Source organism: Sorghum bicolor, chromosome 5, assembly GCF_000003195.3.
Source record: "Sorghum bicolor cultivar BTx623 chromosome 5, Sorghum_bicolor_NCBIv3, whole genome shotgun sequence".
Lineage (NCBI taxonomy): Eukaryota > Viridiplantae > Streptophyta > Magnoliopsida > Poales > Poaceae > Sorghum > Sorghum bicolor.
In genome coordinates, this window is record NC_012874.2 from 18,751,079 (window position 1) to 18,778,783 (window position 27,705).

The 27,705-nt window shown below is 40.3% G+C and overlaps 1 protein-coding gene across 2 annotated transcripts; it reads left to right on the forward strand.

The window, feature by feature from the left end:
• Window positions 1,236-11,272, forward strand: LOC8064376 (phosphatidylinositol 4-kinase beta 1). 2 transcript variants are annotated; one of them, XM_002449353.2, is made up of 16 exons: window positions 1,241-3,780; window positions 3,935-4,123; window positions 4,264-4,312; window positions 4,951-5,083; window positions 5,436-5,916; window positions 6,198-6,278; window positions 6,497-6,619; window positions 7,870-7,939; window positions 8,467-8,564; window positions 8,645-8,749; window positions 9,205-9,258; window positions 9,356-9,499; window positions 9,592-9,645; window positions 9,729-9,803; window positions 10,230-10,313; window positions 10,388-11,272. In XM_002449353.2, exons 1-16 carry the CDS (start codon window positions 2,014-2,016, stop codon window positions 10,487-10,489), a joined length of 3,609 nt encoding a protein of 1,202 aa, XP_002449398.1. In that variant the 5' UTR covers window positions 1,241-2,013; the 3' UTR covers window positions 10,490-11,272. The 2 variants fall into 2 exon arrangements, with proteins under 2 accessions (XP_021316314.1, XP_002449398.1); XM_021460639.1 differs by lacking the exon at window positions 9,205-9,258 and having other exon boundaries at window positions 1,236-3,780.

The window sequence follows — 27,705 nt, forward strand, 5'->3', positions numbered from 1 at the left end:
CCTTTTCTCTCAAGGATTGATGGTGGGAATCCAAGATTTGCTTGAGGGGTGAAGGAGCAACAATGGAGGGAGAGAGAGAGCTCTGGCTATCTGAACTCGATATGTGTCGACTGAGGTAGATGATGACCATTGTGGGATAAGTCTAGAGGTATAGGTACCCCCTGGGTCCCAACGGCCAGAAATGGGCGGCATTGCAGCCCTGGTCAAACCATGTATTATGTCAAACTGTTTTGCAGGCTGCTTTGGGTGTGAAAGGGGATGTTGATCTAGGAAGATGAGCATCTAGTTGCACAGTTGACCAACTATTCTATAATTCTCTTTATAGTACGAATTTTGCTAAACTCAATAATAAAAATTAATATAAACAAATAGCTTCCTTCAGTTTGGATCAACTCACATTCACACTTTTGGATACCTACAACCTGTTCATCATTCTCAATATTGATTCCCTGCTTATTATCTCGATAAATCTCATTAGCCCTCTAATTTGATGGTCATTAACACCAAAACCCACAATAGGGCTTGATTGCACTTACAATAGCAACATTAGTATTCATATAATTCATGTTCTTGATTATAAGATTCAATATCTACTTTACTGATATATATAGTAGAATGATTTTATTATTGTATTTATGCATAAGATTGTAAAACACTTACCTTAAAGTACACGAGGTAAGTGGTATGCATTATGTAAGCGTGGTGCTTAGATATTATGTATCTGCAGATGCACTCTATATATCGGGTTCTGAGGTAGTTTATAGGTGTGACGGACCTATTGAGTCCTCTATAGTCCTTTCCCCTTATATAGAACAAGTAGGGCTCGTGTCGCAATGGTTGTGCGGACTCTATTTCTAAACTTATTGTTGATGTTCCTTATGTGTAGATGGGATAGTAAATCTTAACAATGATTACTATATGTTCTTGCACTAATTGAAGTATGTATTGATAGTAGTTATAGAATGACTTATGAGTTATTCTTTTAATAGTCTAGTTGGACTAAGGCTATTGCTATAGATAGAGTGCTATCCGTTATGATGCTTGATCCGTACTTATTATTTATATATATCTTTTATCATGTGACTTACCACTGTTATGAGTAGTGTATAATATTAATTAAATCTCTCATACATAAAGTACAATTATCAATATTATATATTCATGCATAGTTATAGCTTCAAAGTGGTAAAACTATAAATCAACAACTGGTAATAAACTAAATAAAATTCAATGGTATACTTATCTATACGTATTTATAGTACGGATAGTAATCTTTGTGAGTAGATAGATAATTGCTTTAAAATCCTTTTAGGTGTAGAAATTCTATTAAAAAATTAGGTTTGGAAGTACCAAAGAAAATTACTCTATCAAAAAGTCAGGTTTGGAAGTACCGAAGAATCTACGGTTGAGGAAGATGTGTGCCTATGAGTTCGGCTGCATATGTTGGCTGTCTCGATGACGCAGCACAAATATGACCACAGAGTGGCTGCCACGGTGGATCCCGAGACCCGCGGCCATCACCGCCCCCACCTGCTCCGCGTCCTCCGATTCCCACCCGCACCCCACCACCACCACGCCGGAGAAGAAACCCGTAAGAAACGGGGGAAAAATAATTAGGAAAATAAATTTCAAATCAAAGTCTCCTACACCCAGCGACGAAAACTCTGCGACAATTCAAATCAAATCCATCCGTGTCGAATCGTGCCAGCGCAAACCCCGCGGCCGATCCCCTGTGCTCTCGCCGCCCGCCTCCCCCGATTCTGCAGCCTCTCGCTGCGAATCTGGGCGCGATTTCGAGGCTAGGGTTTGGGAGGCTCCGGATCGCAGGGCCGTGCGGAGGCAAGGGTTTGGATTCGGAGGTTGCTGCTGCGGGTCGGGGGTGCTGGATTGAGCTACTCCGCGCCGGCTTGTGATGGTGGTGAGCGGCGGTGGAAGACGAGTTGACGTCGGCGGCGGTGGCGGCGGTGGTGAGTAGGGTTTGTTGATTGAGTTGGGGCCGAGGGCGCGCCGGCCATGGTGCGGCTTCTCGGGCTGCGGAGCCTGAGCTTCGGGCCGGAGGAGTCGCCGCGGGAGATCCCCTCCACCGCCGACGCGGCCCCGCCTGTTGGCAGCAGTGGCTGGCTCGTGCGCTTCTTCGACTCCGCCTTCTTCTGCGAGTGGATCGCCGTCAGCTACCTCTACAAGCACGACCATGCCGGAGTGCGGGACTACCTCTGCAACCGCATGTACACGCTCCCTCTGCCGGGGCTCGAGGCCTACCTCTTCCAGGTCTGCTACATGCTCGTCCACAAGCCCAGCCCTTCCCTTGACCGCTTCGTCATCGACACCTGCGCCAAGTCGCTCCGCATCGCGCTCAAGGTGCACTGGCTCCTTGCTGCAGAGCTTGAGCTGGAGGATGCTGACGATCTGGATGGGATCGACAAGGTGCAGGAGCAGTGCCAGGTTGCAGCGACCGTGCAGGGCGAGTGGCCACCTCTGGTCCGGCCTGCTCCTCCATCCCCTGCTGCCAGTCCGCGAGGTAACCCCATGCTCAGCAGAATACGATCGTCCAAGCAGCGGCTATTGTCCCTCGCATCATCGCCGTCACTTGGACTGAGCCCCCCTGCTGGTGGTGGGGTCAATGTTGCCGAGGATGCTATGGGTACTGGAGGGAAGCAGCCAGCCACACCCTCATCAGAGGATAACAAGTTGCTTAAGAGACTGAGCATTGGTCCAAAAATGCGCGATGCATTGCTCTTCAGACGATCAGGAGAGAAGGATGAAGAACAAGACCGGGATGGGTTTTTTAAGAGGCTTCTTAGGGACAGCAGAGACAAGGATGATGATGATGGGGACAGAGAAGGATTTTTCAAAAGGTTACTTAAGGATAGCAGGGAGAAGGATAATGAGGAGGAAGAAGGTGATAGAGATGGTTTCTTCCGCAGATTGCTCAGGGATAGCAAGGAGGAGGACATGGAACTGACACCAAGCTCAGATGGTCTGTTGAAGAGACTCTTCCGTGATAAGGAGGACAAGCAAGGTGAGGATGATGAGAAGGAAGGGTTTTTTCGCAGGATGTTCAAGGATAAGAATGAGGAGAGGAGAGATAGCATCCATGCAAGACATGGGGATGAGGAAAGAGTGGGCAAGAGTGTGGAAGATGATGACAAAGAAGGTTTCTTCCGCAAAATTTTCAAAGATAAGAATGAGGAGAGGAAAGATGAAGGGCATCAAAAGCCGGATGAGAGGGAAAAGGTTGGTGCGAATATAGAAGAGGATAAGAGAGATGGGTTTTTCAGGCAACTCTTTAAGGATAAAAATGATGAGAAAAAGGAAGGCAGCACACCAAGCAAGAAAGAGGAAGATGATAGAGGCCATAGAAATGCTGATGATGATAATTTCTTCCGCAGGCTTTTCAAGGATAAGAATGAAGAAAAGAAAGGGATCGCTCATGACAGGAATGAAGATGACAAGTGTGAGGAAGGTGATAAAGAAAACTTCTTCCGCAAATTTTTTAAGGATAAGAATGAGGAGAGGAGAACTGAGGGGCCTGATAAAAATGATGATGATGGTAAGGGTACTAGTGGTATCGAAGAGGAGGATAATCCAGAGTTTTTGTCATTCCGTAGGTTGTTTAGAGTGCACCCAGAAGATTCTAAGAGTGGGGTCATAGAAAGCAGTCAATCTAACAATCTTTCTGAGGGGAGCCCAGGATCAGAAAGCTTTTTTAAGAGGCTATTCCGTGATAGAGACCGCTCACTTGAAGACTCTGAGATTTTCGGCTCAAAAATAGCAAAAGAGGCAAGGATCTGGTCTCATATTATTTTTCAGCTTGATAGCTCCTGTGTTCATGTTATAGTAGTATATTATGCCAGTTTTTATATCTTGTTTTATTTACAGTGGTTTCCTTTTGCATCTGTACTCATCCTCCTAATTGTGGTGATATGCGTTGCAGAAACACCCTGGTAGCACAGGAATCAATGAGAAGCAAAGTGGAAAACCACCATTACCAATTAATGCAGTAGCAGAGCTTCGAAAAGGTTCTTACTATGCTTCGTTGGAACTTGTTCAGGCTTTATGTGATACATCTTATGGCCTGGTAGATATATTTCCTATTGAGGATCGTAAGATTGCCCTCCGGGAGGTAGGTCAAACACATACCATGTAACTACATGGCTATTCATTTCACAACCTTTCAGTGATCCTGTGCCAGTTATTGTAATCTCTTTGGACTTTGCACATTCTAACTTGTACCCTGCAATGATATCTTCTTTTATGTGGCAGTCTCTTACAGAGATCAATAGTCAGATTGCTTCTGCCGAAAAAAATGGAGGTTATTTCTGCTATCTTATTCAGGATATCTCCTGAGTTCTTTGCATTTTGTTCACTGTATACACTTTTGTTAAGCCTTTGGATATTTGAATTTTTTTGGATTGCATTACTGGTAATATTACATTAGCATCTTCCATTGTAAGTTACAGGATGTACATTTATATTTTTTTGCCTTGTCCATTTGTGTCTGAGGTTTGTATAGTTCTGTTTATTATATGTGAAATGTTTTTGATGGGCAGTCTTTAAAAAATAGTTTCAGTAATCTGCATACAGATTACTTGAATAGCCTTTTTGATAGAACTTGGTCTGTTATATTTTTTTTCGTGCATCAGTTGCCATTACCATTTTAAGCACAGTATTTAGTTTTTTTGGGTCTGCTGAACAGTGAGCACCTAGCTAATTTACAGATTGTGGCGGTACTGAATAAAATGCATAAGGCATCAGAGCAATATGCCTAGCCATTGCTTTGTGTTAAAGAACAGCACTCTCTTCTTGTGACTCGAAGCTCTGAGCCAATTTGTTCTTTTTTAGGTTTATTTACATACCATAGCATTGGGCTAATGCTCCATTAATATCTACATATTGCAAAGCACCAGCTAGAATAACCTCATAATATTTTCTTTATTCTTCTGTGTGTAGGAGTATGCTTTCCGATGGGAAAGGGCATATATCGAGTGGTTCATATACCTGAAGATGAGTCTGTTCTTCTGAATTCTAGGGAGAAAGCTCCTTACCTTATATGTGTTGAAGTTTTAAAAGCAGAAGCTCCTAGGTATGCTGGTTTTTTGGATGTTCAATGAAAATGATGAGTCTTTCATAAACCTGGTCAGGCTTGTTGTTATACTAATTTTTATTTGTATATATGAGGCTAAAGATACATAGCTCACAACTGGAGTTTCTGTTGAAAATTTTGTATTTGATAAACAATGAAATGGTGGTCTTTGTCACTTTGTTACTGGAAGGGATCCTCTGATGCATCTGCAACCTGACATGGTCACAGACATGCGGGCCAGCTGGGCGTAGGACCCACCTGCCAGTGACCATGTTATGATGTGGAGTTATGTCAGGGGTACCGTTTCCCCAATCAGATGTCATTCTGGTAACACCTCTCATTTTCTGTCCAGCCACTCTAAAGGATCATCCGATGGGCACAAATTATCAAAAGGTGGGATACCATTGGCTAATGGAGATGTGCAACTACCAAAACCACCACCATGGGCTTATCCTTTGTGGAGCAGGCACGACACACAAAACTATGAAACAGACAGAATGCTGAAGTCTACTTCTCAGGTTATTGACCAAGCAATGGCTCAACTCTGGGAGACAAAAGTAAAATTTGTAAATGTTAGTTTCTCTATTGAGAAACTTGGTCGCTCAAGGAGCATTGCACTTTCTGAAACGGGGCGTAGGCTGCGACATGATGCTATAGATTCTCATGAGCCACCTGGAGATTCGCAAACAGTTGCTGATCAGCCTATTGAATGGGTGAAGGTTACATTGTCTGCAGTTCCAGGAGTTAACATGGAAGATGTAGATGATAATGAACCAACACGAAAGAAGGACCATCGCCGCATTCCTAGTACAATTGCCATTGAGGAAGTAAAGGTGAGACAGACATTTGAATTTCTTTCATTAGTGTTAAGTCTTACACTTCTTGTACTGCTAATTTTGTTTTCCTGTTTCTTCTCTAACAAATACTTCCACGTCCACAACTTGCACTTGTCCTAACATTCTCCTTTGATGAGTTACCTTATTTGCACCCCACTGGTTGTGTTATTGCTTTTAGAAACAAGCAACCTTGGAGCATAATGAGATTGCATGCAGCGATGGCACCCAACTTACTGTTTGGTTACCTTTTATGCTAATATTTGTTTTTGCTGGGTTAGGCTGCAGCATTAAAAGGAGAAGCTCCACCTGGTCTTCCTCTAAAAGGAGTTGGGCAGAGCACCCAAAATTTAGATCCTAAGGTGAATCCCTTGTATTCTACTCCCTCTGTTCCAAATTATAAGTTGCTTTGACTTTTTTGTACATAGATTTTGCTATGTATCTAGATATACGTTATATCTAGATACATAGTGAAATTGATGTACTAAAAAAGTCAAAGTGACATAATTTGGAACAAAGGGAGTAGTTTCTTTTTGACCAAGACAAGAAGTCAATAGCTCACAATTTCCTTTTCCTGAAGGCTACTGATGGTGGGGATCCAAAACCAACCGATGCTTTGGCTGGTGAGCTTTGGGCTGTCAAACGAGAGAGAATTCGACGGTCTTCGGTTCATGGAAAATCACCTGGCTGGGACTTGCGCTCTGTAAGTCAAATTTTGTTTTATTATTAGATTTACTTTATTACTATTCTTATAGACCCTTTACATTCGTGGATAGACCCATGGAGGCTATTTATGTACACGATTATTACTTCGTTTGTTGGGCTTCTAAACAAATGTTTGCCTCCAATATGGCAAATGCTGTTTGCTAATCTTCATTAGATATAGACGCTGTACAAAATTGTATCATATTATAGTTGATTTTGTAAGTTTAACCAAATAAATTTTGCTGTACTTTTATTTTGAGGTGAAATATTGCTGTAACCTCTTAGGTAGAACATATAATTTAGATTGACTGAAATATCGTTTTGTGAGGCAAACTTTAGAAGAGGGACACCTGTGGCATTTAGCGGGGGCTAGAGGTTAGTGCAGTTGGATGTTGGATCTCTTGAGGCTGCTTGGTAGTTTGGTTCAGGTTGTGTTTTTGCCCGGTGTGATTTCTTAAAGGGGATCTTATAATTTTGCTGTAGAGTTATGGGTATGTGTATGTTTTGGGTGTGTCGTGAATATTGTGTTTTGGTGAGTGGGTGTGTGTGTTGTAAGAGCTCTTTCCCATTTTTTTTCCTTCTTGATATAATGATATGCAGCTTTCCTGTTCGAGATTTTTTTTTTGTTTGCAATGCAATGTTCAGTTCTCCTTTGTCTTCAAGGAAAAAAAAGTTTCATATAAACTCAATGAATAATATTGTGTCTTTCTAGGGATGGAAATGATCAGAAATGGTTGGTTATGATAGTTACTATATGGAAACTATTCCTGGTCAGTCAGAAACTCACCATATTTTCATTTTAACTATTTAGTGACAGCATCAATACGGTACATGAAATTAGAAATCAAAAGTTAAAATATGAATATACGATAATGGTCTGAAACGGTCATAAATGATATCATCATTATTACAGAAATGTCCCATGATAAATGGGATATTCCATTCTCGCTTTCATCCCTATGTCCGTCCATCTCTGGAGGACTGGCTAACTCTATCTGACTGTTGAAGAATTTAAATACTGAGAAGTAAAGCGACAGCTAAATCTCAAGTGTTTCACGAATGGTTGATTCTGTGATCCTTTTTATGTACTAAAAACATAGGACCAATTCATGTAAGCTGTTAGCATTGTGGTTTTGTGCCTTTTCATTCCAGACTCCAGAGTTATACAGCCTGTCCATTCCCATTGCTTTTGGTTCTGAAACATCTTCAATTACTGCCATGCTTCTGAAACATTTATTCCAACTGTAGATTATTGTCAAGAGTGGTGATGACTGCCGTCAAGAACACTTGGCCGTACAGCTTGTTGCACATTTCTATGGTGAAAGCTGATTCTCATTCCTATAATGATTTGTCATTTTTGCATTTGCATTCGCATTGTGCCTTTCTCCATCAGATAAATATGCTATTTCCTTCAGAAAATGGCCTTTTGGACTTTCATTTCGTCATGCTCTAGTTTGTTGTTTCTATCGGATATCTGAATCTTAAGCATTTAACTTGCTGTTTTGACATCTCCTATATATGCAAATGTTTCAAAATTCAAACAGATGCAACCATGGATTAAGTATATATATTTTCTTCCTAGGTAAAGCCATGATTACTAAATGACTTGTCTGTAAATGTTTTTGACTTTTGTACTGTTGTACATAGATATAGCACCAGTTTCTTGCACACAGAAATAGCACCACTCCTATTGGTTGTAATATTTGTGTTTGGAACAGAATTAATATATTGCAGTCTCAAATTTTTGAATGCTTGTATGCACTATATTAGACGACAGAGGGTGTATTTTTTTTCATTGGTATGTTAATTTTCTGTTTCTGCTCTTATTTAAACTCCTGATGTCAGACATATATCAAGAAGCTGGTTTACCACTATGGCTGCGGCCTTATGAAGTGATTGTTACTTCTGCTTATACAGCACTAATTGAGACTATCCCTGATACGGTAGGTACCTTACCTTCTTAACTACTACCATCATTATTACTATATGTTTGGTACTACAAGTTTATTTCTTGTTACTGCAGGCATCAATCCATTCCGTCAAAAGTAGGTTTCCCAATATTTCAAGTCTCCGAGACTACTATGTAGCCAAGTATGAAGAGAATTCTCCAAATTTCAAACTTGCACAGGTGAGATGCTACCTTTCGGGGTAGAAGCAAATTATATCCTTGTGACTGGAGTTGGGTCTGTTAGCCTCTCCTTCGTACCTTTACTCGCACAGGTGACATGCAGCGCTCATGCTTGCATTGTCTGAGAAAATCAAGATATGTATATTTATTCATTTGCTTCTTGAATGCAAAGTTTAGGTTTATTTCAGTAATCATTATACCAACTTGTCAATCCCTTATGCTATGCATGTCTATGCAAAAAATGTGTTTAGCTGCATTTGCTTCTTAATTGTCATTTATAAGAATAATTTTCATGCATTATTCTACCATGTTTTTTGTGATACTTGATAAACAACAGCAAGAAAACTGTACAGTGGGATCTTCATGTGGTCAATCTATTGTCAGCCTAGGAGGGTTAATATGAAATCTAGTATTGTTGAAACTCAGAAAGTCAGAACTGTTTTTCTTTTTTACAGAGAAACTTTGTTGAAAGTATGGCTGGATATTCAATTCTGTGCTACCTACTTCAGGTGCTGAAATGCAACATATCTGGTAACTGATTGATGTCATTGTTGATACAAATTCTAAGCCCATAGCTGGTGTTCCTTTTTTTTTGTGAATTTACAGGTGAAAGATCGCCACAATGGGAATCTTCTAATAGATGAGGAAGGACATATTATTCATATTGATTTTGGTTTCATACTATCTAACTCTCCTGGAGGGGTAAACTTCGAGAGTGCACCATTTAAACTAACAAGGGAACTCCTTGAAGTATGATGGAAGCTTGAAATTTGTTTAGATTTTTTTATATTATAAAAATGAGTTTTAAATACTAATATATTTTTGGGTTGAAAATTTGCTAGGTGATGGATTCTGATGCAGAGGGAACTCCCAGCGAGTTCTTTGATTACTTCAAGGTATATTAAATGATAGACTCCCTTGGTTGTTGCTGGGGCTTGTCATTTTTGTATAGGCTATATATTAATTTGTATTTCTTCAGGTCCTATGCATTCAAGGTTTCCTGACTTGTCGGAAGCATGCAGAGCGTATTATACTTCTTGTGGAAATGTTGCAGGTAACATACTTTATCTGTGTTGCCTAATATATGTCATTCAACTAAGTTTTAAAGGCAAATATTTGTTTAATGCAAACACATTTTTAGCTCAACATTTTGTGATGGATATCGGTAAAGAATTAGTTCATTAGATCCTTTGACAGGTTCTCCATATTGGCCAAAAGTTCCACTCTCAATTTTTATCCAATACGAACTTGACTTTTTTTGCTGTGCCATGTAATCTGACCTACTACAGTGAATCTGTTTTCTTGCATTCAAGCATATAAATTGATTTGAGTTAACCTTTTTTGTATGGTGTAATGTTACCCTTGCATGTCTGGTATCTGGCATGCTGTTTACCTATAATTGTGTTCATTAGCTTTTTCTCTGATTTGGCTAGTATGCAACAAATTATCTTACAAGTATTATATTGTGTCCCCTTACCAGGATTCTGGCTTTCCATGTTTCAAAGGTGGCCCTCGCACTATACAGAACTTGAGGAAGAGGTTCCACTTGAGTCTAACTGAAGAGGTTTGCATACTAATCTTTGCTAGTCATCATCATTCCTAGAACTTTTTCTAACTATTACCTTACGATGGGTGCAGCAATGCGTATCCCTGGTGCTCTCACTGATCAGTAGCAGCATGGATGCTTGGCGCACTCGGCAATATGATTACTACCAGAGAGTATTGAATGGAATTTTATGATTTTCCCCACAAGAGTCACGGATTCATTCAGAAACCAAACTTCTTGTATCCTTGGAGCAAACCATGGGATTGCATAGGTCAGTTTGGGGCTGATCTATACTGGGTAATTGAGCACTGTGTTTTCATGTGGCATTGCACATTTTTGGTCAACTAGGGAAACAGATTGGTGCCTGCATTCTACTTTCATGTGATCCCCCCTCTGACAGAGTTAAGTGTACAGTCATCGGCAGTTATCTAGTTAGTGCTTTGTGCTAGGAGGTTGCGACTAGTGGAGCTCTATTTGGCATATTGGAATTTGGAACCCGAGCTGCATTGTTGTACAGACCTTTGGTTGACGTAGCTTGGACAGGATGTAGGAGAGGACTGGGCCATACTTTGAAGCAAACAAGTGTAAATTATAGGCATATGGGAGCTGGGGATAATCCGAGGACAAGAACAGATATGCCGTTCGAAGTGTCACTGTACTGATGTCCTGTGGTATCCCTATAGCGCCAAAGTAGATGGAGATGTGCTTTGCTGCATTTGTAAATTACCAATACTGTACAGGGACCATACTATAGGAGCTTTCCGTTTTTTAGTTGTTAAGATATTAATTCCTTTTGTTGTGGCTGTCTGGCCTACGAAGATCTAGGTGATAGCTTGTTCACTAGCAGTATGATCAGTGTTTGGTATTTTTTGCTATTTTTTCCTGTGGCCCTAGCAAATTGCAATGTGGATACAAAAAATACATTTCCTTGTGTCATGAAGAAAAACACTGCAATATTTTTAGTACATTTTGCTGTACCATGAGAGATCAAATTTCTTTCTTGTGCAAGACTGACGTGCAGTCTGAAGTTTCATAAGAGTGGTTGCTATGTATGGATCAGGTTCAGGTAGAGACTTATAATGCTGTGATAAAATTTAATATGACTAATTATGTTAAATTTATGATATTTTAATTAATATGGTCAATGATGTATAATATAGATTTTAGCTAGCCGAAGCCCGTGCGTTGCTCTGGGTGAAAGAAGTATGTTAATTCAGTTTGTTGCTTCAATAAAAAGGGTTTTTTGAAACGACGTTGATGCCAATAATGAAGTAAAAGCGCTTCAATAAAAAGGTTTTTCGAAATGATGTTGATGCCAATAATGAAGTAGAAGCGACACATGATCTATTAAGTGGAATGAAATATTAGCAAGGGAAAAATCATAAAATTTTAAAAATTAGGGTAAAACCACAATTGGTTTGCTCGATGGGACAAGATCATAATTTTATATTTCTTTACTTTGTGAATTAATCTTTACGTATTCAAAACAAAATATCACTTTGCTCCTATTCTACCATCCTTGCTAACGGTGTTAATTTTTTTTATAAAAGGACAAATATTCCGATTGATTTCACCCCTGATTTTATGGCTATTTATGAGTTTACCTCTGATTTAGAGTAAGACATTTATATTGTATTTTGACAAAAAGGTTAGGTCAGGTCAAATATATTTAACGAATTTTGCAAAGTTTTTTCAAACAGATCTAATATTGAAAAAGAAAATCAAACAAAATCTTCTTTTGTGTACTCTTTTTATACGTGTTTGTACGGTGCATCGTGTATATATTAGTTCAAATCTGAAATCTCTATTTATTGTGCATAAATATGATCAATTAGAGAGCTGCAATTGCTATAATCTTGTCATGTCGAGTTTCTCTAGTTTTGTTCTAAAGAAACATGTTAAAATTCAAGAAGAGGAGCAATGTTGGCTACTAACTATAACCTGCCCTTCAACAAAGCTCAAACCCAAAATGGTTTGTTGTGAAGGAGAGAATGATGAGGACATGACACCTTTGGATATGACCATTGATTATAAGGTGAGCTTATTTATATATTCGCATAATGATTTTTAGTATAATTCACTTGGTTCCATATTACATGTCATTATTTGCTTGTAGGTATGAATGTTCTCAAAGTGCAAGGTCATCGATGCTAAATTTTTAGTTTGCTAGCGGCCCGACAGTACTTTATTGGGAAGACCATAACTCTTTTTTCCAGAGTGATTTTCAAATAGATCTGGTTTGAGACCATAACTCCTTTGTCCAGAGTGATTTTGAGGTTCATGCATACTTGATGGAAAGCTTATTTGATTCTCTTTCAAATGGATCTGGTTTGACCTCAATATCATGTTAGCAAGGCCTCTAAATCATTAAGACATGTTGTCGCTATTTCTACCGAGAGCTACGTCAATATTAGGAGCTTGTTATTTACCCTTGGAATCCTGGGTCAAGTTGGAGCATGCCCCAAGGAGATGGAGAACACCCAAAATAAACTTTTGGACGTCCTCTCCCTTGGCCACCACCTTACCACATCGTTCCTAGAGTAAGGAAAGTAAGAGTCCAAACCCAACACGTTTTGGAAGTTGGATTCAGGCTACAGAACAACCCCAATTGGATCACCACGACTTCATATGGATGCCAATTGGGACGTTCTCATACTTGATGGAAAGCTTATGAAGTCTAATTTTTAATGGGTCGAACCACATGTCCATATCTCTTCTGAGTTAGGTGTAATTATTGTTTTATTATTGAAACCTTTTCTGCTTACGGTGCCATGTTACCCTATTTTGGGTCAATGGTCCATGTATCAAGTTGAGTCCATCACGGACATGTCCTAGGGTTGGAGGACGACTCTAGCACCCTTTTGGTCGTCCTCCTCTCTACTTATTTGCCACTAGAGCCACCATGAACAATTTGGGTTTTATTTATATTAAGTTTAGCTTTTGCTACTTGCCTGTAAGCATGCGTGCTGGATCATCTGTCCGTCTTCTTGTATTTAGAATCCTACTTCATAGGACATTGAGGTTGAAACCTTCATTTATATCTAGTAATTCAGTACTAATTCTACTTGTTCTTGTTGGTTCTTCGATTGTTTGCAGGACAAGTGTCATAGTGGTTGGGTGTCGCGCTCCATAAGATCGGGACAACCATTGGGGTTGGTGTATCGGTTGCTAAGATGCAGTCTTAGAAGACTGTAGTCGGGTTGTGAATGCCATCTTGATTCACCAATCGAGTTGTCCCATGCCTCTCATTGAAAGATCAGGCAAAAACCCTAACGGATTCACATCACTGGGCCGCGAGTGGAGCTGGGCCAGCGCGCGAGAGAATGCATCGGGCCTCAGCCTTAGTTTTGGGCCGAAAACAAGAGAGGAAAAGATCTTCTCTTTATCATTTTTATTTTCTATTTTCAAAACCATTTTCAAAAGAGAATTTTAAATCAGTTTGAATTTGAAACAAAACTGAAAGCCCTAGTTTGATTTTGGATAATTGATGAAACCTATGTGTACTAACCTTTGTCATGAGTGAAATATAAAGATAGGTTGGTACACACCAAGTGATGGAGCTAGATGATGGTCATGGTGATGGAGGTGACCAAAAGAAATTATCAAGTGCTCTAACTTGGAAAAGAAGAAAGAGAAAAATAAAATGGGCTCAAGGCAAAGGTATTTTTAATAGGGCCATTTTGTTTTTCCACTCAAGACACCTAGTGGGTGTGAGTGGATTTAGGATAGATAACCGTACTATAAAGAGGGGAAATCTTTAATTGCAATGGTTATCTAGTGCCACTGAATATGTTTCTCTTTTGCATTTACCTAGCGCTTAGTGACGTTGTGAGCTGCATGAAAAGCCTATAAAAATATTTGTGAAAAGCTAATTTAAATGTCCAATTTATTTTGGAATATTTTGGTAAAATTAGCTACTTGAAAAGGTGCTGAAAATTCACAGAAGGTGAACTGCTGTCCAGCTGCTGAAACAAGCTGAAAGTTTTTGCAAGTAGCTGAAACAAATTGGAAGCAGTCGCAACTAGTTAAAACTAGTGTGCAGTCCAACAGCAAGCAGGAGAAAGAAAGCTGGAAGTAGTTGTGACCAGTTGGAATCAGTTAAAATCAGTGCACAGCTCAACAGCAAGCATATGAAGGAAATTGCAAGAAGCTGGAAGCAGTCGCAACCAGTTAAATCCAGCGTGTAGGCCAACAGCAGGCAGGTGAAAGTCAGTTGGAAGCAGTTGCAGCTAGTTGGAATCAGTTGAAAGAATTCATAGCTGCTAATTGTTGTCTGTCTCGTGCGTAAGAAGGAAATGGCAGAGACCATACTTGCATGCGTGCATGTGGTGGAGCTCTTGCCATAATAAATGAGAGAGAGAATGAGAAAGGTGATTTGCATGGCTGCATGCAAGTGTGAACACACCTTGATAAAAGGAGGCAGCCATTGACTTTGCTATTCATAGAGTGGTCCACTCAAGTACAAGGAGGTACTAATTTGCTCTGTTGTGCACCTCGTCCCATTTGAAGTGGAGAAGTGGCAGGAGTGCATGCGCATGGACTGCAGGGTTGCAGCTCTTTGCCACTTGTTCATTTATTTGATGGGACCCGTTGCTGAGAAAATTCAGAGAGCTACTCAGTGCCTGTGTTGCTGCCCGTTGTGGCAAACGGTACTGTAGTTGCCTGTTGGGAGAGCTGGCTGGCCAAATAATTTAGGCCGAGCGCTCCACTTCCTTTCTCTCGGTCTGGCGAATACAGAACAAAACACTTCACTCCTTTCTTTCCAGAGAACAAAGAACTCGAGCTCCCCTCTCCCATCTCTCCCAAGTGCTAATCCTACGAGAGATTTTTGAGAGGCCTGCGTGATTGATCCAGTGAGCTCGTGAGCATCTCCTCCCTCTCCTCTCCCTCTCATAGCTTGGTGCTCATCTGAGAGAGGATTGAGGGTAATCCTAGGTGCATTTGAAACTGCATATTTTGTGGCACTAGGTGATTATTGTGATTGTGGATCTCTTATTACTCTTGGTGATTGCCGTCACCTAGACGGTTGTGGATTTATTGATTGGTGAGGGGATTTGGTGATTGTGTCCGCCCCCAATCAAGGTGATATTTGTAAGGGGTTCTTGGGCTTATTCCCCGGTGGAGTGCCAAAAGCCACTTTAGTAAATTGCTCGTGTCATTGAGCTACCTCACTTGTGGGTAGGTTCTTGCGGTGCCCATTTGTTGGGCTAGGTTTGTGAAACACCTATTAGCCGCCGAATCACCAAGTGTTGGTCGACACAACGGGGACTAGCGTGTCGGCAAGCACGTGAACCTCGGGAGAAAAATATTGGTGTCATTATTGTGATTGGTATTCTCCCGGTGAATATATTGATATACATTGTGATTGGTTCATCCTCTACACATCGGTATAATTATCTCTCTTCTCTTTACTTTCTTGCAAATTAGTTGTAACTAGTAGATCCTAGTTTTAGCTAGTTGTAACTAGTTGTAAAGAGTAGTGACATCGCCATTGCTTGTGCCTAGAGATCATAGCAACTAGAATTATTGGATAGGTGGCTTGCAACCCTTGTAAAGCTAGAGCAAAATTGCTTTACGCCTTTTGTTATATTAATCCTTTGCTCTAGTGCCTTGTAGATTTTTTAAATAGGCTATTCACCCCCCTCTAGCCATATTAGGACCTTTCAAAAACCCACTCAACACAAAAATAATATGCAACAGCATGTATGCAAAAGACATGTAGCTAGATCTTATAGTTGATTTTATTTTAATAAAAAATATTAATATGCTAATTTTAATGCTCACAAAATACATAAATAAATCAAGTTTAAACCTATTTAAGGAAAAGCAAATTTTGGATGTTACAGCCTGTTGTTGTAACATGGTTCACGGTCGGCTACGAATAAAGGAATAATACAAGATCAAATAAATATGATCACCAACATAGGTTTAGGGTTTCAAGTGACAGAATTCCATGAATTTTGGTGAATTGTGACTTTGCAGGGACTAATCAGCCTAAAACAACAAAGGAATCCTTGCATGGCATGATTCCTTTCGCAAACCGATCGGACACCGACACCATAGGACTCTAGAAGACACAAGGAAACACCGGAAGAAGTGAGGGAGCGTGAGGCTACCAGGTGGGGCCGGTTGGCCCCACACCTAGGCCGATCGGTCTCCTCCCGTGGCAATTTGCTATGAGCTTCTAGAATGTTCCTCCACCGCCTCTAAGGATGTATCTCCACCATACATTAAGGTCGGTTTGATCCAAAGACCATGGTTCATCCCTTCAGGCTATATAACTAGACCCTAGCCCCTTCTAGAAATCATATCTCAATCAATCAAATGATTTGAAGAGGCGAAGGATCATTCAGAAACCCTAATTTTGTGAGAGCTCCACCAATTCTATGGCATAGCTAGATAGAATTAGAATTAGAGGAGGCAAGCATCATTTGGATTCTAGATCTAGTTGTGAGGAGGCTTAGTAAACCCTAGTTTTTCTCTCCTGTATCAACATTGTTCTTATATTGTTCTAGTTCTTGATACATTTGATATGACTTTATTCTTAATCTATATCATGTTCTTTGTTATAATGTTCATTGTCTACTTTGATTATATATTTGGCATAGATAGTTTATCTTTATGCTTATATTCATGTTTGTATAGCGCTCATCCAAGTGATCCATGGGTGAGTGAGCGTGGTGCTTATACGTTGTTTACCTGCGAATGCACCCTATATTCTAGGTCATGTGGTAGATTGTGGGTGTGACATTCCCATTGAGTCCTCTGGGCTCCACTCCCCAAGTGTAGGTTTTATTAGTAAGATGCGGTTTCAAGGCTTGGTTTTACTCTGCTTGTCAACCCTACTTTAGAAATGTCTCTTTGCTATGAATATGAGATAACCTAGACAATGATTACTAAATATTTATTGCACCAATGAATGTATTCTCTAATCTCTATTCTAATCAATGCTAGCTATAGAATAGAATGCTCTTAGGGTTATCATAGACTGCTGTTATCATATATATTTATAGTGTACCTTATCTTTTGATTGATCCCTGTTATAAGTAAAGGATAGTGATCTCTAGTTGCGTCAAGGAAGGATGCATATATATACATATAGGTCTTGTACTGAGTTGGTATAGAGCTAGGATTTATTATTTTTGAAATACTTAATTTCATGTGTAAAAATAATTCCAAATAAGTCTAGAATTATTATTTGTGCCACGAAAAATACTCTAAAAATCCTTAAAATTCATGGAAAATCCCAAAAATATTTTGGAACATGAGAAACCCAAAAAAAGTATGTGGAGCTCAAGAAAAGATATTTGGAGCATCTAAAATTATATTATGATCATAGAAAAGTGGGGAACAAGTTCAAGAAAAAGCCACAAAAATTCCCAAGAAGTTTGTAGAGATAGTTGATGAATGATAAACTCAAAGGAATAATTTAGAGCAGATTTCAGAGATCTTGTAAAACTCTAAACAAAAATATTAAGATAAAAAAGGTCATGGCTTGATTATAGAAAAGACAAAGACGCCCCAAAGACATATCAATGACCTACTGAACGCATTTTGAAAGTTTTACTCACTCATGACACAAAGTCATGCAACAAGCAAACATCACATCAATATAAGACAATCAAATTAATATGAAAAAGTTTGAAACCGCAATTTTCTATATTTAACTTAGCAGAGGCTTAATTAATCTTGAAACATTTTATGCAAATGTTGAAATTATTTGTTTTATTTAGTGTTTTCTATGCACAACCCAAAATTAGAAATTTTGAGGTGTGACATTTAATGTTACTCAGAGAAATAAGATTCTTGCTCAGGTATGGAATATGCCTCATGTCACTCAAAGTTCTGACAATGCCACCATGCATCTTAATTTGAATAGATCCATTGCCAACAATATCAAGAGGACTGTCATCACCTAATCTAACAGAATCTCCACCTTAGATAGAATCATAGGTGAGAAACCAATCTCTATTAATGCATATATGAAGTGAAGAAGTGGAATCAAGAATTCATTCATCAGCACTATTTGCACATCTAGCGAAAACAACAAAGAAATCACCATTCCAATTATCTGCCTTAGAAGCAGAAACGAAAGCATTACCTTCATCATTAGGTTTACCTTTCTCTCTATATGAGTCAGTTATCTTCTCTTTACTGTTTAATTTACAATACTCAGTTATAAAATGATTATTCTTCTTGTAATACTTGCAGAATTTATCTCCCTTAAAAATGAGACTTTGATCGACCTTTATAGCCATTAGGACTTTTGCCTTTATTGCCATTAAATTTATTTTCTGTTCTCCCAAGAACAGACAATGTTTTTCCATTCGGAGCAGAACCTTTAGAAGACACCATTTGTTTCATCTTTTCCTTGGTATGCGACGCCTCAGAAACCTCATCAAAAGTTAGAGTATCATGACCATATAATAATTTATCTCTGAAATTTGCAAAAAAAACTAGACAAAGAGTACAAAAGAATAGGACCCAAATCTTTATCATCGTAATCTACCTCCATAACCTGTAGATCTGTAACGATCTCCTTGAAGACCGAAAGATGGTTAAGCACAAAACCATCTTCTTGCAACTTATGTGTATATAACTTCATCTTTAAATGCATCTTGCTTGTTAAATTTTTAGACATGCAAAATGACTCTAACTTGAGCCATAAAACAGCTACAGTATTCTCCTGCAAACAATCTTGCAAAATGTTATTTAAAAGATAAAGCTGAATTTGAGTCAAGGCCTTACAATTTCTTCTCTTCTCATCATCGCTCTAAGATTTTGAATCCTTGTTACTGAATTTATCAAGAGCATCATCCACTTCAGCCTGCTTAAGATGAGTCCTCATCATGACTAGCCATAGAGCGAACCTTGTGTCTGCGATCCAGTTAAGGAATATCATATTTCATGAAGACATAGTGAAAACATAATAGCACTAATCAGAAGAATAATAATCTATAGAAAAACTGGTACACCCTATGTGCACAAAATAATAAATCTGCAGCTTGGTATACTTGTTGTGTATAATTGGCAAAGATCTGCCGACGAACAAATCTCTTGGTACGAATCCTTATTTATACTTTGCGAAAATTGGTGAGTTCAACATCCACCACCAACAGGATGTGCGTGTAGCACTTGCCCTCGATGTGCGTGCACAAGGGCCAAAAGCACTGCGTCAACAGCTGACAACAGGGGACAACATAGTAGACCAATCTGATGACATCGTCTCGTTCACGGCATGAAATCAAACTCACGGACGGCAAGGAATGAAGGAACAGTGCCAATTGAACTGTGCCTGTTCAGTTCACAATCTCCGACAGGTGTAGATTTGAGACTCCGCCTTGGACTCGTTTGCGGAAACACTACAAGTTGCCGATACACGACACCGATGGAGAGCACGATGAACACAGCGAGATCCAAATGGACGATGACCACTCGACGAGCACCGGCGGCGGGCAAACAGGGTGTAAAACCTTAATATTTTTTTAACAGAAAAAGTTTAAATTTCTCCTCTAAGTTTAGTATATGTCCAGATTACCCTTAAACTTACAATTGATTCAATTTACTTCCTCCAACTATTTCAGTTGGTCTAGTTTACCCCTTAACATGATTTGTTATTTTAGTTTTTTCACGTATTAGTTGAGTTTTAATATCAACTTTTGTGATATAATAGAGAATAATATCATAAGTTATGTTAAAACTTTTTACGAAAATTTTGATAGCTTAGAAAATTTAACAATAAATTAACAATAGGGATACAATATCATATAAAATATAATGAGGAAAAATTTATAATGTATTTTTCTAACACAAAATACAATGTCCTCTATCACCTCGCAAAATTTCAAGCTAAAATTTAATTTGTACATAGAGAAACAAAATAGAAAAATCTCTTTAAGGTGTTAGTTGGACCAACTTAAATAGGTGGAGGGAGAAAATTGAACCAAATATTAGTTTGGGGGTTATTTGAACATAGACCAAACTTGAAGGGAGTAATATGGACTTTTTCCTTTTTTAATCTCGTGTCTGGCTCTAGATACCACTTAATAGAAAAAAATACGAATATAGATCGAACACGAGACACATTTACATAGAAAACTCTTGTGGGGAAAACCACGAGTGTCAACCAGTTTATGGAACACAGACAATATGATGAGTTGTTTCTCTCAACTCTTCTCATATAGCTTACAAAATGTATTTATAGGACGCACTGACTGCAGTAAAATATACAAAGAAATTCGCTAATAAACATAACCCCAACTGTGAGCCCTTGAGACGTCCCTATAAGACTCACGTTAAGTCAGTGGCACAAGCTTTGCCGACTTATATTATGAGCGTTATTAATATCCCTTTGCTCTTATGTGATAGTCTCACCTCCATCATTAGAGACTTCTGGTGGGTAGTGGTGAAAGGAAATAGGAAGACAGCATGGGTGGCCTGGCGTGACCTAACAGAAGAAAATTTCACGGTGGACATGGTTTTAGAGATATGCGGATTTTTAACCAAGCTTTGTTGGCATGTCGATCAGGCGTGGAGGCTTATCGATCATCCGGATAGATAGTATGTGTGTGCACGTTTACTGAAAGTCTGAAAGCAAAGTATTTTCCTAGAGGCTCCTTGATTGATACAGTGTCTCAGGCGAGCGCTTCACAGGCAGGTGATCATGTATGGTTTTTCTGCCCTTAAGGGCATATGCTCCTACTCCCTTTACCATTGGATTCGTATTGAGAAGTTTGCAAATACACATCTCAATGCAGATTCACTTTGAGATGTGTGTTTGCGCACTTCTCAATACGAATCCAGTAGTGGAGGGAGTGGGAGCACATGTCTTTAAGGACAAAAATAACTTTACCATCATGTATCGGCTTGAGCTATTCAATGGAGGGACGCATGTGGCGAATTAGCAATAGCTTCAGTGTCAGAATTTGGAGAGACCCGTGAAACGCCTGAGATTTCTCTTGTAAAGTCACAAGTCACAACTCGAAGGGGACCATGCCGCTTCCACTGGGTTTTAGACTTACTGGACTCGGCTAGACACAATTGGAACTTCGACGGATTGGTAGTGATTTTCAATCTGGCGGACTCTGTAGAAATCACCAAGATAAAATTATGAGAAAGGAGAATTAAAGATGTGCTAGCGTGGCATCTAGAAAAATCTAGCTGTTTCACGCTATGGAGTGCCTACAGGTCGTGCAGCAGTAGAAACAGCTTCAAGCACGCCACCAAAGGTGTGCATGTGTAACACGCTCTAGAGTCCAAACGGCTCAAATTAACTTTGCATGCTGAGCAAATCACACCTACCACTATCTCATTTGTGCTTTTGTCTTTGGTTTATGTAAAAGGATTAACTCAAGGATGGTGGCATGGACTCTAGAGGCCTTATATGTTGATCTAACCCACCTTTAACAACCATGGGTCACCACGGGCCAAGTTCTAAACTAGACCAGTGTAACATACACCCACCCCCTCAAAGGACCTGACATCCTCGTCGGCCCAACATACCCAGAACTGGGCAAACGATGACCAGAAACATTGTCTCTTAGCACACGTGACCGTACGTCTAGTGCCGACACATGTGCCACACCGTGCACCCCGCAGGGCTTACACGCACAATGAACCCTATGTACGCAACCCCTAACCCACACGTGCCCATGGCCGCGAAGGTCAGCTCTGATACCATTTGTAATGCCTCAAACTCCAAATAGTTCAAATCCACATTGCACAATGTGAGAACCACTTCTATCACAACTCCACTTATGCTTTCGTCCTTGCTTCGCGTAAAAGGATTAACGCAAGGATGATGATGATGGACTTTAGAGGCCTTATATATTGGTCTAACCCACCCTTAACAACCAAGGTAGGACTAAATCCTTCATAATTATCCCATAATATGCACATGGGCCACCATGGACTAAACTCCAAATTTAACCGGATGTGATAGCATGTCTGCTTGGAAATTAGCAAGAGATGTGCTTCCTACAAAGAAGAATAAGGGATCGAAGAAAGCTTCCACGCCAATTTAGAATGTGTCCAAGCCAAGAACTTGCGGTACGCTATGAGAGACCATTGGCTACTGCTTCTCTTTGATGGATGCACGCCGGATCAAGGGGGGTTGGTCTTGCTCATGTTGTGGAGAGCATGGATAGTTCAAAATTACATCACGTGTAACTTAGGTTCGGCTAACTTAATTGAATCTATCCATTTCCTTTTGAGCTATAGGAATATTGTGTTGCAGGTCCGCCAAAATGACATGCCAACGGATACCAATGGTAAAGGGCTAAAGGGTCGTAATGGATGCCCACTCGTGTTCTTGCACCTGACAACGGGAGGACGGAGAAGTGGACTCCCCCGCTAGCAGGCTAGATGAAGATGAACATGGATGGTTCTTTCGTCATGTAAACTAGGAAGGCGTGCATTGGTGTTGTTATCAGGAATAGCAGAGGTGAAGTTGTTCTGACAGCTTGGAGGGTCTAGTGCATCAGCAATTGAGGCAAGAGCTCAAGCATGCGCGGAAGGGCTCCCGTTGGACTTAGAATAGTGTCCAAGACCAATTATTATGGAATTGGATAGTGCCACAGTATTTGCTGCGATGGTGTCCGGCAGCATGGATAGATTCAAAATCAAATATATTATCTTGGGAGTCAAGGAATATCTGCAAACACTGGTGGAGTGGAAATTCTAGAAGGTAAAGAGAGAGTGGAACAAGGTCGCTCATGAGCTAGGTTATTTAGCTAGGTGAAATACTCATACGTCTACTTGGTGGAGACAGGAACTTGCGTGTGTCTTAGTCATCCTAAACGATGATTGTAATGTTTTGCCAAGTTAAATAAAGCTCTTTTTACGCCACAAAAAAATTAGCACTTGATTCATCACTTTGGGACTCGCCACAACAAGGCTATCGTAGGTTGTCGGCAAGCAACTGAACCTTGGGGATAAATTCTTGTGTCAATCACTTGCCCATGTTGGTTTGCCTTCTACACACTTGTTCTTCACAATGCAATTACTTACTTGTGTGTAGCTGTTTGCCTTTCTAGCTATTGTAGCATGGTTGTAGTTATGGAAATTAGGTTCAAGGTTCCTGCTTTGTTGATAATTGCTTTACAAGCTCACCTGCTAACACAAAGAGCAAAGGGGTGGGCAGGTCAACTTGTTTGAGCCGTCTTTTGCATTTGGATTTTTGGTCAGGAGCCCCATTCAGAATTAGCGAAGGCATTGCTGAGGAGGGGAACATGTGGATCCACTGTAGCCATTTATCTAGAAAACCCATATGTTCCATTACGTAGATGATAGTGTCATGTTCCACTGTAGGCTTTTTTAAAGTATAGTTTCAAGATGACAACTCCTCGCTTGGATTGGTGGCATTGATGGATGTATTTGGAAACTCCAAGCAAGGTAGTTCTAGATGGACTCGACTTGTTGGAACCATATTTGTTTTGTTGTATTAGATTCAGGATGACCCTCCAGATACGATAACTGAGGAATTTTCATCAGAAGCTTAAGGATGCTCTTCAAGAGAGAAATTGAGTGGTAGCTATTGGCTCTCTTAGGGTTTGTTTACCTTGGGAACAAGAGAGATCATGGAGCTGTTGGTGCTTACCATGTTGATGTTACCTTGGTGAAAAGCTTGGCATAGCCAGTAAAAGTCATGTTTGATTATATTTGAGCATTTCTTTATGAAGTTGCCATTGAAACCATCTAGGAAAGTGATTTGTCAAGAGGCATGTGTTTCACCCCCATAACAATTTCCTGTTCAAGGGAAGGTGCCATTAGGGCTTGGAGATCATCATTTTCACTGAACAGGCTGGGAAGATTGAAGTGCATCACAAGATTCATGGAGACGTCCACTCTATTTTTGAAGGAGTTCCTAATGAGGACAGCTTTCCCCTCAAGGTCTTGTATCTAAACCGCTTCATTATTGATGAGTTGCGTGATGCATCTCTTTCTATAAGAGGCAGTAGCCATTGCTCTATGTACCACTTTTTCTAGAGCATTTCAAGCTCCTTCTACTCTAGGACTTGAGGTCATATCTTAGATTCCACTCTTGAGTTATGCAAACCTCTCTTATCATCTATAGAGTTGAGGAAAAGGAGGACTGAGTTGCAGTTGGCTATGAGCACTTTGAGATTTGATAGACCTCTACTCCAGGAGTTGAGGTCATAACTTAGATTCTTGAATTTCATCGGTAGAACCGTAGTTGCATCTCGCTCATTTAGCAGCTGATTCCAGGATATTTGGACTAGTTTCATGTTCTGACCAGAAATTTTCAAACCAAATGATGTTGAATGAGAAATTTTTGTACCATCACCACTTTACATGGGATTATAGTAATATGATGGGTTGCTTTAGTATAGACTTAGTTGTATATTATTTTGTGTAACTTGAGTAGTGTTCACACCTTTGCATGGGTTCACCACTCTTAATTGAGTGCTCTAGTTTGAACTTTTATGGGAACTAGAGTAGTACTCGATCGTGTAAGTGTGATGCTTATACTAGAGTTTACCTATGTTTGTGACTTGCCCCTTTTTTGGATATGTGGTAGCTAGTGGTCGGTGATAGCCCCATTTACTCTCTATAGTCCAATCCACCATGTGTTTGGACAAGTTCGTAAAGCGTGTAGGGTCCAAAGCTGTAATAGCACGAGTTATCTTTTACGTTGCTTGACAAAACAGAGCTGTGAAGTGCCTTTTTTTAGATAAGAGAGCTGTAAAGTGCATGGTGTGTGATCATTAATCTTGTTATATTTATTGTATTGCTAATCTATAGCTAACATAGAAACGTTTGTGATAAAAAAGAATTTAGGAAACACTCGCACTCGCTCTCCTCTCACTTAATTGCATTTTCACTTTACCCATCGTTACCCCCAGCTAGACTTTGGCTTGCTAGTTGATATATAATCAAGTAAACATATTTTTACTAATACTCTTAGTCATCCTTTCCTTAAGGATAAAATAGAATACTTTCGGATACTCCTAAATGATGTGCTACGATAATAGTCTATGCACTTGTACAACTTGCAACTAGAGAATAAGAAATACCAACAAAGCACAATGCTAGAATCCTTCCCACTGTAACTATAATTGTATATATGAATGTAATTATGTAAAACAATGGTGATTAAAATGATACCCCATATTACTACAATACTGCCGGTTCAAAATCACCTTTTACTGCCAGATTTGAAGCGATAGAACCATACTAGCAATGTTGTGGAGTTGACATCACTGCTAGTTTTGATGAACCGACACTGATGTTAAACCGGTAGTGATGTGGTTTCTAAAAATGGAGCCCAAAAATACAGCGAAACAATAGGAATTTTTTTAATCTCGGGAGAGGCCGGACAATTGAAAGGTCCAAATGGCTAGAGGGGGGGGGGTGAATAGCCTATTTAAAATTTTCTACAAACTTCAACTAGACAAGTTGATTAGTAAAACAAAAGGCGAAGCTATTCTAGAACTAGCACAACTAAGCTATGCAAGCCACCTACACAAGTCTAGCAAGAAAGCTAAACACTAGTTACAACAAGAAAGCACAACTAGAAGCTTGCTACACTCCTAAACAAGAAGACTAAACTAAACAAGCTAAACAACTAGCAAGGTAAACAAGTAAGTAAAGGAGTGAAGAGTGATTGTTACACTAACGTTGTAGTGTAGAGATATATCCAACCAATCACTCACAATCACAAGAGAATCCTCGGCAAGAGATGACACAAGATTTTTTACCGAGGTTCACTTGCTTCCCGGCAAGCTAGTCCTCGTTGTGGCGATACACCCACTTGATGGATCACGAGCTAATTGGCAATCCAAAGCCAAACCCTCAGCGGGTGCCGCACATCCACTCACAAGATGGGGATCCTCCAAGCCACGAGCAATCCACTAGAGTAGCCAATTGCGATCTCCCGCGGGGAAGGCTCAAGAACCCCTCACAAATCACTTGGTGAGGCTCAAAACAATCTCCAATCACGAGCTCAACACCACCGCTGCTCCAAGCCATCTAGGGCGTCGGGAAACACCCAAGAGTAACAAGAAATCCGCAGCAAACTCAAGAATCAAGTGCCACTAAATGCAACTCTCAAAGCAAAGCACTTGAATCTCACTCAATCTCACTAGGATGAACAATCAATCAAGGAGATGAGTGGAGGGAGTGTTCTCTAGCTCAAAGTATGCCTCAAGTAATCAAATGTGCAAGAGTTGGCCTCCCAAAGCTGGCCACCTTCTATTTATAAGTCCCCTCAAAGAACTAGCCGTTGGCCACTTTAACTGGGCTGGAATCGGGGGCACCGGACGCTACCAAGTGAGCACCGGATGCTCGACCCCCTGCGTCCGGTGCACTAGGGTTGGCCACGTGTCCTTCTTGAATCTCGCGTGTCAGACCCTAACGGTCACCTGCAACACACCGGACGCTCTGTAGGTCCACACCGGACTCATGCGCAGAGAGTTTCGCAAACCAGCAGGGTCACCGGACGTGAGCCACCAGACACACCCTGAGCGTCCGGTGCTCACCGGACTTAAACACAGGGAGGGTTGCAAAACGCCCTCACACCGGACGCTTACCACCGACGCTCTCAGAGCGCGTCCGGTGCTCAACCCTAGCAGGGTCAAGCACACCGGACTCTGAGGCCAGCGTCCGGTGCCTCCGCACTCAGCGTCCGGTGAGTGTTTCTTAGTGAGAAAACACTCCGGCGACTTCACCAAATTTCCCACCAGCGCAATAGAAAATATGCACTTAATTTTCTCAAAAGCGCCGAGGAACTCCTCCTCCTTTGCAAATGTGCTAACACCAACAAGTGTCCACCACCAAAGTGCGTGTGTGTTAGCTTTTCATAAACATTTTTATCCAAAGGAGTTAAGTTAGTACTTTACTAGATCCTAATGCATATGCTCAAGATGTAGACCTAGAAGCACTTGATTGGAGAGATGACCGTGATTTCCCCTGTTGATAGTCGGCTATCTATCCTAAACCCTGTCAAACACTTCTCTACTCAACTTAGACCAGCAAAAGCAAAACCCTATGTTTATACCTTTGCCTTGATAACTTTGCTCCTCGTCTATCACCATGATCTTCACTTCATACTTCATCTCTTTGTAGTCATGTGGCCACCTCTCCATGCCACCATGCACCTTCATCACATGTGTTGCTATGCCTAACTCACATCACTTAAACACAAGGCATTAGCAACTTGGTGTCATTAATTACCAAAACCAAATTTGGGCTTTCAACAACCACACAGTTGTTGATATTTGGTAACGCAATTAGAAAATGATCCGCAAGCGCACGGATATCGGTGAGCATTTCACCCGGGAGGTTTTCCAGAGTATCGTATTTATATTTTTACCACTGGGAGAAAGGGTGCATCTGACTAACCAAATCTATTGCTACTATCCCTTTAGGCTACAAAGAATGTCTCTCGATG

Coding starts and splice junctions, on each gene's coding strand:
- LOC8064376 (XM_002449353.2), top strand. CDS start 2,014: ATGGTGCGGCTTCTCGGGCTGCGGAGCCTGAGCTTCGGGCCGGAGGAG. Junction 5,084..5,435: donor TTAAAAGCAGAAGCTCCTAG/GTATGCTGGTTT, acceptor TTTTCTGTCCAG/CCACTCTAAAGGATCATCCG. Junction 5,917..6,197: donor TTGCCATTGAGGAAGTAAAG/GTGAGACAGACA, acceptor TTGCTGGGTTAG/GCTGCAGCATTAAAAGGAGA.